Source organism: Xenopus laevis, chromosome 9_10L (genome assembly GCF_017654675.1).
Source record: "Xenopus laevis strain J_2021 chromosome 9_10L, Xenopus_laevis_v10.1, whole genome shotgun sequence".
In the NCBI taxonomy this organism is placed as follows: domain Eukaryota; kingdom Metazoa; phylum Chordata; class Amphibia; order Anura; family Pipidae; genus Xenopus; species Xenopus laevis.
Genome location: NC_054387.1, coordinates 101,046,718 through 101,063,670, shown reverse-complemented (window position 1 = coordinate 101,063,670; position 16,953 = coordinate 101,046,718). Strand labels below are relative to the sequence as shown.

The 16,953-nt window shown below is 44.1% G+C and overlaps 1 protein-coding gene across 1 annotated transcript in view; it reads left to right on the top strand.

Moving 5' to 3' along the window:
* shisa9.L (shisa family member 9 L homeolog) overlaps positions 1-16,953 on the top strand; it is a 254,582-nt gene that overhangs the window by 46,798 nt on the left and 190,831 nt on the right. Inside the window, exon 2 of the mRNA XM_018236315.2 lies at positions 14,719-14,846. Within this exon, the coding sequence (XP_018091804.1) occupies positions 14,719-14,846 (128 nt within the window). The remainder of the gene's footprint in view (positions 1-14,718; positions 14,847-16,953) is intronic.

The window sequence follows — 16,953 nt, the reverse complement described above, 5'->3', positions numbered from 1 at the left end:
AATAAAGTGCAATGTACTGTTTCATTTTTACAAAGAAAAAGGAAATCACTTAAAAATGATTTCCTTAAAATGGAGTCTGTGGAGAGATGGCCTACCCATAATTCGGAGTTTTCTGGATATATGGTTTCCGTATGAGGGATCCCATCCCTTTACAATTTATAAACACATTCATTGACCACATGTTTTTAACATTTTATATGTTTTTTGCATGGTCATCTGAATAAAGGCTGGTTGGATGTCTCTAGTTTCTTCCCCATATTAAATCGTATCAGTATTCGTTTTTAAGTGTAATTAACTTGCCGTCTTTATTGTATCAAGATTTCCTTCAGTTCTCAGAGCATATAATCTTCCCTGCCAAGGTTGGATATCAGCATCCCACCTTAAAAAGACCTTATAAACTGATTCATTTTGACTTATGTCAAGTTACGTTTAGTTTTACTATATCACAAAATGTGATTTATTGAACGAACATAATACAACGTGACATATGCATTGTTGTATGTCAAAAGTCTCCAAAAAAAGTTTGTTCCTTAAAAATTAGGTCAAAGCAAGTAATAGGAGATGCTACATTTGATGCAATTAAACTGTAGCAGGCTGTGAAAGCAGATAGCATTGTTATAGTCAATGCAAATTAAGATCTTCTAACACTTTTATCACTTTTTGCTATGCACACTGTAAATCAAATGCTTCAATATAACTGAAAATTGTTCTTCAAGAACATTGAGTAAATGAAAAGTACAGTAGTTATGTACATACCAATCATGCTGGAGAAGAACTCCTGCTAACATATATCCCAACTAGATTGTCACAGTAGGGTTAAATATGGCAGAAATAAGCAAGAATAATCAGGACTTTTTGATGTATTTTCTATTGCTACTGTAGAAGTCCCCAAGTTTACCCTTAAGGGGTAAGATTAAAAAAAAAAATCTTCTTAAAAGGGATGTCACATATTTCTGAACTTGTTTTTAACAAGTTTCAATTGCCAAATTAATTATTTTCACAATATAGACTTTTGTACACATTTGGGGAAAAACTTCACAAAAATGATTCACTGGGTGGTGCCTTGCAACTTGCAGTGCAGTAGTAAAGAGTGACTGAAGTTTATCAGAGCACAAGTCACGTGACTGGGGGCACCTGTCAAATACTTACCGAGGGGACGACAGGGACGCCTGTCGCCCCCTCGACGGGGACGCCCGTCTCTCTCCTCCGCCGCCGATGCGGCTAGGCCTCAGGCGCCGGCTCCTATGGAGCGCACCGCGCGCATGCGCAACAATTAAAGGGCCAGTCACGCTGGCGCGATTGCGCAGGCGCTGGCGCTGATTCGCCAGCGTCCAATGGCGCCAAATTCAAATCCTTAAATGGCCAGCAGTCCTTTTGTGCCTTGCCCAACGTAGGTTCTGTTTATTGTTCCTGGGTGTTATTATTCTAAGATACTTGTTGTGACCTTTTGCTATCCCTGACTACTGTTTGACTTCCGCCTGCCCTGATCCTTTGGCTTGTTCCTGACTACTCTTTGGATTCTGTTTTTGTACTTCGACCCTGTTAGTTGCTGACCTGGCCTGTGACCTCGACCACTCTGCTGTTTACCGATTTTGTACCGCATTTCCGATTGGTTTCGACTCGGCCCGTTCCTGGACTTTGTTAAACTTATGTTTAGTTCCCTTGCTCGCCCAGAGTTCTTCCCTCAGTCTCCTCACTATTAAGTCCTGGCGGCATCCGAGTAGCGGAGGGCTCCACCCGACGTGAAAGGCGGCGGTTATAGGCCGAAGCGTGAGCCGAGCCCGGGACATTGGGGTTTACTCTGGGTTGTGGGATACCGAACGTTACATTACGTTGGGCCAATAACTAAGAAGATGGAGCCAGCTGAAGCTACTGCTTCCACCACTCCTTCGGAAGCGATTCTGGCAAATCTTCTACAGAGACTTGGTGAACAGGAGGACAAGCAAGACTACATTGTGCAATGTCTTCACGGTCTTTCTTCCAGACTTGACATGATGCAGCAACAGCCTGTTCCTGGTCCGAGTAATACTACTCCTCAGGCAAGAACTTCTCCACTTGCTGGTAGTACCTTCCATGAGCCCAAGGTTCCTTTCCCCGAGAAGTTTGCTGGGGATCGAAGTAAGTTTTTTACTTTCCAAGAGGCCTGTAAACTGCATTTCAGTTTTTACCCTATTCCTTCCCTACTGAGGAGTCTAGGGTGAATTTTGTAGTTACGCTGTTACAGGGTGATGCCCAGCTCTGGGCATTTAGTTTGTCTCAAAGGGATCCAGCCCGTCTCTCCTTAGAGGCTTTCTTTAAAGCCATGGCTATTATTTACGATGATCCTGATCGTGCCGCCTCTGCTGACGCTGCCATACGTGCCCTTAAACAAGGCAAACGGCGGGCAGAGGATTATTGTACTGAATTCCGCCGTTGGGCGGTAGAGACGGGCTGGAATGATACGGCTCTTATGAGTCAATTCAGGGTTGGTTTGGCTCCGACTATTAAAGATAGCCTTGTAAATTTTCCCGCACAGTCTTCTCTGGATTCTCTCATGCATCTGGCTATCCAGATTGATCGAAGGCATAGAGAGAGACTCCAGGAAGAGCAGGTTTCTTATGTTACACCTCCTCCCGTAAATGTCTTTAACACCCCTCAAGTCTTTCCTAGATCTTTAGAAGAACCTATGCAGATTGGTTCTACTCGTCTCTCTTCCGAGGAGAGGGTTCGTAGGAGGAATAATGGGTTATGTCTGTATTGTGGGGATAAGGGGCACTTTCGCAACACCTGTCCCAAAAGGCCGGGAAACGACAGAACCTAAGCAGGTCTGGGGAGTCTTGCTTGGGTGATGTCGTTTCTACTCCCCAATCTTCGCAAATTTTAATTCCGGTTCTTTTGAGTTGGGACAGTGGTTGTGTGCAGAGCTCTGCTTTTTTGGATTCTGGGGCAGCGGGTAATTTTTTGGATTTTGGGTTTATTCAAAAACATGGTATTCCTTGGGAACCACAGGTTCCATCTTTCAGATTATCCGCCATTGATGGTAGATCTTTGGGTTCCGGACTAGTATCTACCCGATCTAAGGTTATTCATATGTCCGTTTCTGATCATTTTGAATCTCTTTCATTTTTCATTACTGAGTGCCCACAGACTCCAGTCATTCTAGGCCTCCCCTGGTTACAAGGTCATAATCCTCAGGTTGATTGGCCCTCTGGTAAAATTTTGAAATGGAGTTCTGCATGTACGTATTCTTGTGTTAAGTCTGTCCAGACCCTGGCCGCTACTTCTTTAAAGAGTCTTCCTCCTTGTTATGCCGCTTTTTCTGATGTTTTTTGTAAAAAAGCAGCTGAATCCTTACTCCCCCCATAGACCCTATGACTGTGCTATTGAATTATTGTCTGGGTCTTGTCCTCCCAAGGGAAGGACATATCCTCTTTCCCTCCCCGAGTCTTTAGCCATGGAGGAATATATTAAAGAGAATTTGGAGCGGGGGTTCATTAGACCTTCTTCTTCCCCTGCGGGGGCTGGGTTTTTTTTTGTCAAAAAGAAGGATGGGACTCTTAGACCCTGTATCGATTATAGAGGGTTAAATAAGATCACGGTCAAGAATCGTTACCCCCTCCCTTTAATCTCTGAACTCTCTGAACTCTTTGATAAAAGAGTAAAGGGGGCTGTTATTTTTTCCAAATTGGATTTAAGGGGTGCCTATAATCTAATCAGGATAAAGGAGGGGGATGAGTGGAAGACCGCTTTTAATACCCGAGATGGGCATTATGAATACTTGGTAATGCCATTTGGTCTGTGTAACGCCCCCGCTGTTTTTCAAGAACTGGTTAACGATATCTTCCGTGATCTTTTGGGTCGGTTTGTCGTTGTGTACTTAGACGACATTCTAATTTTTTCTTCAAATTTGTTTTCCCATCGTGCTCATGTTCGGGAGGTTCTATCCAGGTTAAGGCAGAATCATCTGTATGCTAAGCTTGAGAAATGTCTCTTCGAAGTCTCTGCTGTACCTTTCCTTGGATATATTATTTCCCAAACTGGTCTTGAGATGGAGCCCACTAAAGTCCAAGCAATTCAGCAGTGGGCACAACCCCTTTCTTTGAAAGCGATCCAGAGATTTTTAGGGTTCGCTAATTACTATAGGCAATTTATTCTGAATTTTTCCAAGTTGGTGGCCCCAATTACTGCTTTAACTAAGAAAGGGGTTGACCCTAGTATTTGGTCTGCTGAGGCTGTTGAGGCCTTTAGCCTCTTAAAAGAGGCTTTCATTTCTGCTCCAGTTCTCCGGCATCCAGACTCATCTTTGCCTTTTATTGTTGAGGTGGATGCGTCTGAGATTGGTGCCGGAGCAGTATTATCTCAACGCCATCCCGTCTCTGGTAAAATTCACCCATGTGCCTTTTTCTCAAAAAAATTTTCCTCTGCTGAGGTCAATTACGATATTGGCAATAGGGAATTATTGGCCATTAAATTGGCATTTGAGGAATGGAGACATCTCCTTGAGGGTGCCAAGCATACAGTTTCTGTGTTCACAGATCATAAAAATTTGTTGTACATTGAATCTGCTAAACGGTTAAATCCTCGTCAAGCCAGGTGGTCATTGTTTTTCTCACGTTTTAATTTTCTCATCACCTACAGACCTGCAGAAAGGAATCTGAAAGCAGATGCCCTTTCTAGAAGTTTTGTCTCCAAGCCTAGGGAGGATTTGGAACCAGTTTCTATTGTTCCTAAGGAGGTGATTGTGGCAGCCTTGAGTCCGGATCTCTCTACCTCCTTGTCGAATGCCCAGGTAGATTCCCCGCCTGATATTCCTGTGGGCAAGTTGTTTGTTCCTAGCGATTTACGTGAAGCAGTCTTTCACGAGACTCATGATTCTAAAGTGGCTGGTCATCCGGGTTGTGCGAAGACTTGCAATTTGTTGTCTCGTACTCTCTGGTGGCCGACTTTAAGACAAGACGTTGCCAAATATATTGAGTCATGCCCAGTCTGCCAACGATCTAAGCCATCTAGATCTTTACCTCAAGGGTTGCTGCAGTCACTTCCTATTCCTGAGAGACCTTGGACTCATATATCCATGGATTTCATTGTAGAATTACCTCCATCGAAGGGGCATACTGTTATCTGGGTAGTGGTGGACCGTTTTAGTAAAATGTCTCATTTTATTCCTCTTTCTGCCCTTCCCTCTGCCAAAACTCTAGCTGAACTTTTCATTGTCCATATATTTAAGTTTCACGGGGCTCCTCTCAATATTGTGTCGGATAGGGGGGTTCAATTCGTGTCCAAATTCTGGCGGGCTTTTTGTTCATTAATGGGTACTGATTTGTCTTTCTCTTCCGCATATCATCCCCAGACCAATGGTCAGACTGAGAGGACAAATCAGACTCTGGAACAATATCTTAGATGTTATGTCTCCTGCAATCAGGCACTTTGGGTTAATTTTCTTCCGTGGGCTGAATTTGCCTATAACAATGCCATTCATTCCTCCACTGGCAAATCTCCTTTTTTCACAGTGTTTGGTCTTCATCCCAGAGTTTTTTCATTTTCAGGTTCTTGTGATCTTCCTGCTGTTAATTCCTTTGTGGAAGATTTTTCTAAGACTTGGCAGGAGGTTCAGAAGTCCTTATCTTCTGCAGTAGCTGCTCAGAAGAGGGCTTCGGACAAACATCGGAGGGATTCTCCTGTGTATCAGGTTGGTGACAAGGTTTGGCTGTCCTCCAAAAACATTTCTTTGAAAGTCCCTTCAGCCAAACTGGGTCCCAAATTTATTGGTCCGTTCTCTATATCTGATGTTATCAACCCATGTACTGTCAGGTTAGATTTTTAATTCCTTCCATGTATCTCTGTTGAGACCTGCTAGAGTGGTACGTCAGAATTCTCCTCCTCCCCCTATTTCTGTTGAGGGCCAATCTGAATTTTTGGTTCACAGGTTGATTGACTCTCGTATTTCTAGGGGTAAACTCCAATATCTGGTTCATTGGAAGGGTTATGGTCCTGAGGAGAGATCCTGGGTTTTTTCTTCCGATCTTAAGGCGGATAGGTTGGTGAGACAGTTTCATTCTAAATTTCCCAACAAACCTAAGGGTCCAGTGGCCCCCTCTGGAGGGGGGGGTAATGTCAAATACTTACCGAGGGGACGACAGGGACGCCTGTCGCCCCCTCGACGGGGACGCCCGTCTCTCTCCTCCGCCGCCGATGCGGCTAGGCCTCAGGCGCCGGCTCCTATGGAGCGCGCCGCACGCATGCGCAACAATTAAAGGGCCAGTCACGCTGGCGCGATTGCGCAGGCGCTGGCGCTGATTCGCCAGCGCCCAATGGCGCCAAATTCAAATCCTTAAATGGCCAGCAGTCCTTTTGTGCCTTGCCCAACGTAGGTTCTGTTTATTGTTCCTGGGTGTTATTATTCTAAGATACTTGTTGTGACCTTTTGCTATCCCTGACTACTGTTTGACTTCCGCCTGCCCTGATCCTTTGGCTTGTTCCTGACTACTCTTTGGTAGGGATGTAGCGAACGTCGGAAAAAAAGTTTGCGAACATATTCGCGAACTTGCGCAAAAACGCGAGCGGTTCGCGAACGGTTCGCGAACCCCATAGACTTCAATGGGAAGGCGAACTTTAACATCTAAAAAAAAAATTTCTGGCCAGAAAAATGATTTTAAAATTGTTTAAAGGGTGCAACGACCTGGACAGTGGCATGCCAGAGGGGGATCAAGGGCAAAAATGTATCTGAAAAATCTGCCTGTGTGTGCTTGGAAGAGATAGTGTAGGGGGAGAGCTGTTAGTGATTTCAGGGACAGATGATAGTAAGTTTGCTGGCTAGTAATCTGCTTGATACTGCTCTGTATTGGAGGGACAGAAGTCTGCAGGGATTTGAGGGACATTTTAGCTTAGGTAGCTTTGCTGGCTAGTAATCTACTGTTCTCTTTAAACAACTGCCATACGTTGACCTTGTAGGCATTGTTTGCCCAGTTTTTTTGGACGCAGCCACTGAAGCACAGTTGCCAGAAAAAATATGCCATATAAATGCTGAAAATAGTCATTTTTCGCCATACGTTGACCTTGTAGACATTGTTTGCCCAGTTTTTTTGGTTGCAGCCACTGAAGCACAGTTGCCAGAAAAAATATGCCATATAAATGCTGAAAATAGTCATTTTTTGCCATACGTTGACCTTGTAGGCATTGTTTGCCCAGTTTTTTTGGTCGCAGCCACTGAAGCACAGTTGCCAGAAAAAATATGCCATATAAATGCTGAAAATAGTCATTTTTTGCCATATACGTTGAGTCAACGTATGGCAAAAAATGACTATTTTCAGCATTTATATGGCATATTTTTCTGGCCTCTGTGCTTCAGTGGCTGCGGCCAAAAAAACTGGGCAAACAATGCCTACAAGGTCAACGTCGTTGACCTTGTAGGCATTGTTTGCCCAGTTTTTTTGGCCGCAGCCACTGAAGCACAGAGGCCAGAAAAAATATGCCATATAAATGCTGAAAATAGTCATTTTTTTGGTCGCAGCCACTGAAGCACAGTTGCCAGAAAAATTATGCCATATAAATGCTGAAAATATGCATTTTTTGGTTGCAGCCACTGAAGCACAGAGGCCAGAAAAATTATGCCATATAAATGCTGAAAATATGCATTTTTTTGGTTGCAGCCACTGAAGCACAGAGGCCAGAAAAATTATGCCATATAAATGCTGAAAATATGCATTTTTTTGGTTGCAGCCACTGAAGCACAGAGGCCAGAAAAATTATGCCATATAAATGCTGAAAATATAAATTTTTTTGGTTGCAGCCACTGAAGCACAGAGGCCAGAAAAATTATGCCATATAAATGCTGAAAATATGCATTTTTTTGGTTGCAGCCACTGAAGCACAGAGGCCAGAAAAATTATGCCATATAAATGCAGAAAATATGCATTTTTTTGGACGCAGCCACTGAAGCACAGTTGCCAGAAAAAATATGCCATATAAATGCTGAAAATAGTAATTTTTTGCCATACGTTGACCTTGTAGACATTGTTTGCCCAGTTTTTTTGGTTGCAGCCACTGAAGCACAGAGGCCAGAAAAAATTAAACCAGTAGGGTTTGCACCCTAGTTTGTAACGGTGGCGGAGGGAGGAGGAGGACGCTAAAGGACAGCTGTGTGTGGAGTCATGAGGCTTGAAGAGAAGGACAGCTGCATAGAAGTCAGAACAAGTCTTCCGGCGTGCAGTAACCCTCCGAGATCTACCCCTCATTCATTTTAATAAAGGTCAGGTAATCGACACTTTTGTGACCTAGGCGAGTTCTCTTCTCAGTTACAATCCCTCCTGCTGCACTGAAGGTCCTTTCTGAGAGCACACTTGAGGCTGGGCAAGACAAGAGGTTCATGGCAAATTGTGACAGCTCTGGCCACAGATCAAGCCTGCGCACCCAGTAGTCCAGGGGTTCATCGCTCCTCAGAGTGTCGATATCTGCAGTTAATGCCAGGTAGTCCGCTACCTGCCGGTCGAGGCGTTCTTTGAGGGTGGATCCAGAAGGGTTGTGGCGCTGCCTTGGACAGAAAAACATTTGCATGTCTGACGTTACAGACTGGCCAAAGGGCTTTGTCCTTGCAGGTGTGCTCGTGGCAGGATTACTGGCACCTCTGCCCCTGGAATGTTGATGAGTTCCTGAAGTGACATCACCCTTAAAAGCATTGTACAACATGTTTTGCAGGCTGGTTTGTAAATGCCGCATCTTTTCGGACTTGTGGTATGTTGGTAACATTTCTGACACTTTATGCTTGTACCGAGGGTCTAGTAGCGTTGCGACCCAGTACAGGTCCTTCTCCTTAAGCCTCTTGATACGGGGGTCCTTCAACAGGCATGACAGCATGAAAGACCCCATTCTCACAAGGTTGGATGCAGAGCTATCCATCTCCGCTTCCTCATTATCAAGGACTGCATCATCCACGGTCTCCTCCCCCCAGCCACGTACAAGACCAGGGGTCCCCAAAAGGTCACCACTAGCCCCCTGGGAAGCCTGCTCCTGTTGGTCCTCCTCCTCCTCCTCCACAAAGCCACCTTCCTCCTCTGACTCCACTTCTGGCACCTCTCCCTGCGTTGCAGCAGGTGCCTGGGTTCGTTCTGGTGATTCCGACCAGAAATCGTGCGCTTCCAGCTCCTCGTCACGCTGGTCTACAGCCTCATCTGTCACTCGTCGCACGGCACGCTCCAGGAATAAAGCGAAGGGTATTAGGTCGCTGATGGTGCCTTCGGTGCGACTGACCATATTTGTCACCTCTTCAAAAGGTCGCATGAGCCTGCAGGCATCGCGCATAAGCACCCAGTAACGGGGGAAAAAAATCCCCAGCTGTGCAGATCCAGTCCTACCACCCAGTTCAAAAAGGTACTCGTTGACGGCCCTTTGTTGTTGCAGCAGACGTTCCAACATAAGGAGCGTTGAATTCCAGCGAGTCTGGCTGTCAGAAATCAAACGCCTGACTGGCATGTTGTAGCGCTGCTGAATGTCAGCAAGGCGTGCCATGGCTGTGTAGGAACGTCTGAAATGGGCCGACACCTTTCTGGACTGGGTGAGAACGTCCTGGAATCCTGGGTACTTGGAGACAAAACGTTGGACTATTAAATTTAACACATGTGCCATGCAGGGCACATGTGTTAAATTGCCTAGTCTCAACGCTGCCAACAGATTGCTTCCATTGTCACACACCACTTTTCCGATCTGCAGTTGGTGTGGGGTCAGCCACCGATCGGCCTGTGACTGCAGAGATGACAGGAGTACAGATCCGGTATGGTTTTTGCTTTCCAGGCACGTCATCCCCAAGACAGCGTGACAACGGCGTACCTGGCACGTCGAATAGCCTAGGGGGAGCTGGGGGTGCACAGGTGTGGAGGAGGAGAAGGAGGACCCAGCAGCAGAGTAAGAAGAAGAAGAAGACGAGGTAGAGAGCGATGGAGGAGTAGAGGTGGTGGCAGAACCGCGTGCAATCCGTGGCGGTGACACCAACTCCACTGTTGTTGTTGAGCTACCCATTCCCTGCTTCCCAGCCATTACCAAGTTCACCCAGTGGGCAGTGTAGGTGACATACCTGCCCTGACCATGCTTGGAGGACCATGCGTCAGTAGTCATATGGACCTTTGGCCCAACACTAAGTGACAGAGATGCGGTAACTTGGCTCTGCACATGTTGGTACAGGTGTGGTATTCCCTTTTTAGAAAAAAAATTGCGGCTGGGTACCTTCCACTGCGGTGTCCCAATTGCTACAAATTTGCGGAAGGCCTCAGAGTCCACCAGCTGGTATGGTAAAAGCTGGCGGGCTAAGAGTGCAGACAAGCCAGCTGTCAGACGCCGGGCAAGGGGGTGACAGTCAGACATTGGCTTCTTACGCTCAAACATGGCCTTCACAGAAACTTGGCTGGTGGCAGATGACTGGGAATGGGAACAGGTGGTCAAGGTGGAAGGCGGAGTGGAGGGTGGTTCAGACGGGTCAAGGAGAGCAGAGGTAGAGCAGTAAGATGCTGGACCAGAAGGAGTGTGGCTTTTAGTTTGCCTGTTGCCTTTGAGGTGTTGCTCCCAAAGTGCTTTGTGCTTGCCGCTCATGTGCCTTCGCATAGAAGTTGTACCTATGTGGCTGTTGGGCTTACCAAGGCTCAGTTTCTGACTGCACTCATTGCAAATTACAATGCTTTTGTCAGAGGCACACACATTAAAAAAATCCCACACTGCTGACTTTTTGGAAGTGTGCGATCTGGCGGTAACAGTAGAAGTTGGCGGCATTGGCGGCAATGGCGGGTGCGTTGGCCGGCTGAACACAGGTGCCGATACATGTTGTTGCCCTACTGATCCCTGCGGGCTGTCCTCCCTGCTTCTTCTAAGTCTTATTCTCCTACTGCCTCTCTGACTCTCCGTCTCTCCATCTGAACTACCCTCCTCTTGCTCTCTTCTACTAGGCACCCACAAAACATCAATCTCCTCATCATCATTCTCCTCAGATGCATCAATTTCTTCTGACACATCACAGAAGGAAGCAGCAGCGGGGACCTCCTCCTCATCACTCATTATGTCCATCTCTGTCGTGTTCTCTGCCAGAATTAAATCTGGTGTAAGGTCCTCATCTCCTTCATCTTCTTCTGGCAATAATGGTTGCGCATTACTCAGTTCAAGAAACTCATGGGAAAATAACTCCTCTGACCCCAGTGAAGAAGGGGCACCGGTGGTGGAGGAAGTGTTACGTGGGGTGGCCATAGCAGTGGAGGATGAGGAGGATGTTGTGGTAAAGTTAGAAACGGTAGAGGATGGGGTGTGCTGTGTAAGCCAGTCAACTACCTCTTCAGCATTTTGGGAGTTCAGGGTCATTGGCTTTTTAAAACTGGGCAATTTGCTAGGGCCACAGGATTGCATAGCAGCACGGCCCCTAGCACGGCCTCTGCGTGGCGGCCTGCCTTTGCCTGGCATTATTTTTTAAAAAACAACAACAACAAAAACTCAGTTGGTTTTTCTGGAAACGATAATACACACAGCTAGATGGCGGGTTGAAGAAAACAGTGTGCAAATAATGCCTACAAGGTCAACGTATACACTACTACAGCGGTGGATACGGATTACGTAAAATATATTATGGCTGCTTGAAAAAAGTCACTCCGGTGTTTTTTCTGGAGACGGTAATATTATGGATATTTAGACAGAATGTGAACAAGGTCACACAGCTAGATGGCGGGTTGAAGAAAACAGTGTGCAAATAATGCCTACAAGGTCAACGTATACACTACTACAGCGGTGGATACGGATTACGTAAAATATATTATGGCTGCTTGAAAAAAGTCACTCCGGTGTTTTTTCTGGAGACGGTAATATTATGGATATTTAGACAGAATGTGAACAAGGTCACACAGCTAGATGGCGGGTTGAAGAAAACACTGTGCAAATAATGCCTACAAGATCAACGTATACACTACTACAGCGGTGGATACGGATTACGTAAAATATATTATGGCTGCTTGAAAAAAGTCACTCCGGTGTTTTTTCTGGAGACGGTAATATTATGGATATTTAGACAGAATGTGAACAAGGTCACACAGCTAGATGGCGGGTTGAAGAAAACACTGTGCAAATAATGCCTACAAGGTCAACGTATACACTACTACAGCGGTGGATACGGATTACGTAAAATATATTATGGCTGCTTGAAAAAAGTCACTCTGGTGTTTTTTCTGGAGACGGTAATATTATGGATATTTAGACAGAATGTGAACAAGGTCACACAGCTAGATGGCGGGTTGAAGAAAACACTGTGCAAATAATGCCTACAAGGTCAACGTATACACTACTACAGCGGTGGATACGGATTACGTAAAATATATTATGGCTGCTTGAAAAAAGTCACTCCGGTGTTTTTTCTGGAGACGGTAATATTATGGATATTTAGACAGAATGTGAACAAGGTCACACAGCTAGATGGCGGGTTGAAGAAAACACTGTGCAAATAATGCCTACAAGGTCAACGTATACACTACTACAGCGGTGGATACGGATTACGTAAAATATATTATGGCTGCTTGAAAAAGTCACTCCGGTGTTTTTTCTGGAGACGGTAATATTATGGATATTTAGACAGAATGTGAACAAGGTCACACAGCTAGATGGCGGGTTGAAGAAAACACTGTGCAAATAATGCCTACAAGGTCAACGTATACACTACTACAGCGGTGGATACGGATTACGTAAAATATATTATGGCTGCTTGAAAAAAGTCACTCCGGTGTTTTTTCTGGAGACGGTAATATTATGGATATTTAGACAGAATGTGAACAAGGTCACACAGCTAGATGGCGGGTTGAAGAAAACACTGTGCAAATAATGCCTACAGGGCAAATAATGCCTAAAAGGTCAACTTATACACTACTACAGCGGTAGTAAAATAAAAAAAAGTAAAATAAAAAAAAAATGAATATTAAAAAAAAAAATTAAAGTTGGTGCTGCTGAACTACTAGGAGCAGCAGATTAGCACACCAGTCCCACTCCCCAACACTGCTAGACTAATAGCACTGGGCTCTTATAGTAGTAGTAGTAGTAGTAGTAAAACAACAAAAAAATAAATAAAAGCAGTCCTTACAAGGACTACTGTTATTGCAGCAGTCAGCAGATGAGATCAGAAGCAGGACAGCTGCCCACTGCAGCTACATACAGAGCACTGCAGTAGAAGGTAGATTACTAGCCAGCAAAGCTACCTAAGCTAAAATGTCCCTCAAACCCCTGCAGACTTCTGTCCCTCCAATAACAGAGCAGTATCAAAACGATTACTAGCCAGCAAACTTTCAACTGTCCCTGAAATCACTAACAGGCAGCAGCTCTCTCCCTACACTATCTCTTCAGCACACACAGGCAGAGTGAAAAAACGCTGCAGGGCTTCGGTTTTTATAGGGAAGGGGAGTGGTCCAGGGGAGAGCTTCCTGATTGGCTGCCATGTACCTGCTGGTCTGGGGTGAGAGGGCAAAAAAAAGCGCCAACAATGGCGAACCCAAAATGGCGAACGTCGCGCGACGTTCGCGAACTTCCGGCGAGCGCGAACACCCGATGTTCGCGCGAACAAGTTCGCCGGCGAACAGTTCGCGACATCTCTACTCTTTGGATTCTGTTTTTGTACTTCGACCCTGTTAGTTGCTGACCTGGCCTGTGACCTCGACCACTCTGCTGTTTACCGATTTTGTACCGCATTTCCGATTGGTTTCGACTCGGCCCGTTCCTGGACTTTGTTAAACTTACGTTTAGTTCCCTTGCTCGCCCAGAGTTCTTCCCTCAGTCTCCTCACTATTAAGTCCTGGCGGCATCCGAGTAGCGGAGGGCTCCACCCGACGTGAAAGGCGGCGGTTATAGGCCGAAGCGTGAGCCGAGCCCGGGACATTGGGGTTTACTCTGGGTTGTGGGATACCGAACGTTACAGCACCTAGGAAACTAACAACATGTCTATTTCAGATTTCAGAAGTAAGAGGGTTATTTATCAAAGGTTGAATGTTAGAGTTTTTTTCACAACTCGAATAGTATCTTATTTTTGTAAAAAATTTGAATGGCAAAACCCCGATTCTTCGAGTTGAGTTGTGAAACTCAAAAACTTGAATTAATTGGGTTTTGAGTGAAAAAATTCAAATCACTCGAATTGATTGTGTTTTTAGGCAAAACCCTAAAAAAAACTAGAATCGCGCAAATTGATCGCATTTTTGAGCAAAACCCTTCAAATGGTTCAGGGGACCTCTGCTATTGAGTCCTTCATGATCTAGACAGGTTTAAGATGGTGTATTTTCAGATTCAAGCTATTTCCAGGGTAAATTGAAAAATGTAAAACGTTTGAATTATGTGATTAAAATGGAGTCTATGGGAGATGGTATTCCCATAATTCGGAGCTTTCTGGATAACCGGTTTCCGGATAACGGATTCCATACTTGTACTTGTACTCAACAAGTCAGAAGAGAGGTCTATTAACACACTGGTTTAGTCTCAGAAAGAAAACGTTACAATACATATAAGCCAATATGAGGTCTTTGGGGTATGTGCTCCATATTCTGTACATGGAAACCTACAGGCATCACAGTTATACACATCATAAATCCAGCCACTGGTTGTTATCATTGGAAATAAAGATGTTTGCATCTGACACTTGGTGGTTGACTTAAATGCATTGTTGATGCAAATATATTATGCAAAAAATGTATTATTTTTGTTTTACAAGAAGATTAACTGTGTATCCAACTTTACTCTTGTTTTTAGGGCTCTTGCTGATGTGATGCGACAACAGGGTCATTGCGGAACAGAACACATGGAAAGAGATACAAACCTAGTCGTTCATGTGCAACATTATGAAACCATGCCGGCACGATCATCTGCTAATAACTTGCGTAAGTCCAATCACACACCATGTTTTGCTTGGCCATAGCTAGGATACTTATGGCATTTTATTGCTGAGGAAAAGTAACTGAGCTACTATAACATCCTGTGAGTGACCGCCTATTATTTGCTATGAGAATGGCTGAGCTTGTGGCACAGAAAAGGCATTATATCCCTAAAAACACAGGTTTATGTGTTATAGGAAGATAATCTCACATGAGCTGCTTAAGCACAATGATTCACATGCAGAATAATGGGAAGAATTCTGTTAAGTATGGGACCTGTTTTCCAGAATGCTCAGGGTCTTTTCTGGATCAAGTGTCTTTCTGTAATTTGGATATCTGTACTAAAAAAAATCATGTGAACTAATGTTCAATATAACATTTCTTTGCCTCCAATAAGGATTCATTAAATCTTAGTTGGGATCAAGTACAAGACACTGTTTTATTATTATAGAAAAAAAAAAGGAAAAATGTTTTGAAATTGTGAAATATATACTTCACATGGAGTCTGTGGGAGATGATGGCTTCCTGAACTTTCTGGATAACGGGTTTCCAGATAATGGATCCCACACCTGTACTTAAAGCCATGAGATGTTTAAGGAATGTCCAGTGGGTTTATCATCATAAAGAATGATGCATGTGCACTCGTAGCAATGTAAGGTCGATTTGGTTATCATGTATTTATGTGAAGTTAATTTCCTTTAGTTATCAGGATTACCATACTCTGAGATATAGAGAAAAAGTATGAGTTTGTCACATTTTTGTTTCCTGTTGTCGTTTCTTCAGCCTGTGTTTTTCAACCAGCGTTGTACAGCGCTCCATGGGTTTCCAACAGCTGCTGCCTCATGTGTATCAGTATACTATATATATACTGCTTATTGTTCTTGCCCTTAAATGGATGAAACGCTTGTGTTCATAAATAGGATCTACACTGACTTTATATGCATAAATAGAATTTAAAGTTTAAGGGCATAGGACATTGTGAACAGACCACTAAGCAGTTTCTCATGCCCCTTTAACAAGAGACTCAGCCACATAAATATTGTGAACAGGGTTATTATGAGGATGTCTGTAACAATATATATCAATGTCTAAATATATTTGAATATATTTGAATAACACACTCACGTGTATCTGGCTGGGAAAATTACATTACCATCTCTCAGAGCTTAAAGGAGATGGAAAGGTTAAAATTAAGTAAGCTTTATCAGAAAGGTCTATAGTAAATCCTCAAAGAAATGCTGCTCTGAGTCCTCTGTCAAAAGAAACACCACATTTCTTTCCTTCCTTTGGCTACACAGGGGCTTCTGTATCAGACTTCCTGTTTTCAGCATAAGCCGCCAGGGCACGGCTTGAGCATGCTCAGTTTGCTCCTCTCCCTCTACCTCCTCCCCTCCCTGCTGTAGCCTGAGCTCAGAGCTATGAGTGAGCAAGGAGAGACTCAGGCAGGAAGTGATGTCACAGCAAGCAATATGGCAGCCGCTATCCTAAACAAATAGAGACAGTGTCTAGAACTGTTTACTCAGGTATGGAAATACATTCTAAAGAAAAAAATAGTATTCTAGCTTGCACTGTTGTGGCTAATCTATTGGCAGTAAACTGCCTTGGTAGCTTTCCTTCTCCTTTAAAGCTTTCCCTAGCTCCACAATCTCTACTCCATCCTCCACCTCAATAAGTATTGTTCTGCCTCAGCTTTATAATGAAATGTTGTTCCTTTCATATATTGTACTTCTCAAACTCTGCCAGATCCCGGAAGCAAGTGGAGGATGCCTCTGGCAAGAAATGTGGCCGTTCTCTCTACCGTGTATATACACATATGTCAAAGTGGAACATTAAGTTTACACCATAACCTATGATCTCACACTTTACAAGCTATTTACGGCACGATATAGATTCCCAGTACAGAAGCCGTATACACTGAATATTAATCATAATTTTTTTTAACAGTTTCAGAGATTCAGGTAGCACACCGTTTGAGAACATTACTTTTCACACCAATCAGCTCAAAATAAAATCAATTTTTTTTTTATATATTTTTTTCATTTCTTTCAAAATACCTTCGATGTATTAATCACATCTTGAAAGACTTTCCTGGGTTGTAATTATTTTGCTAATA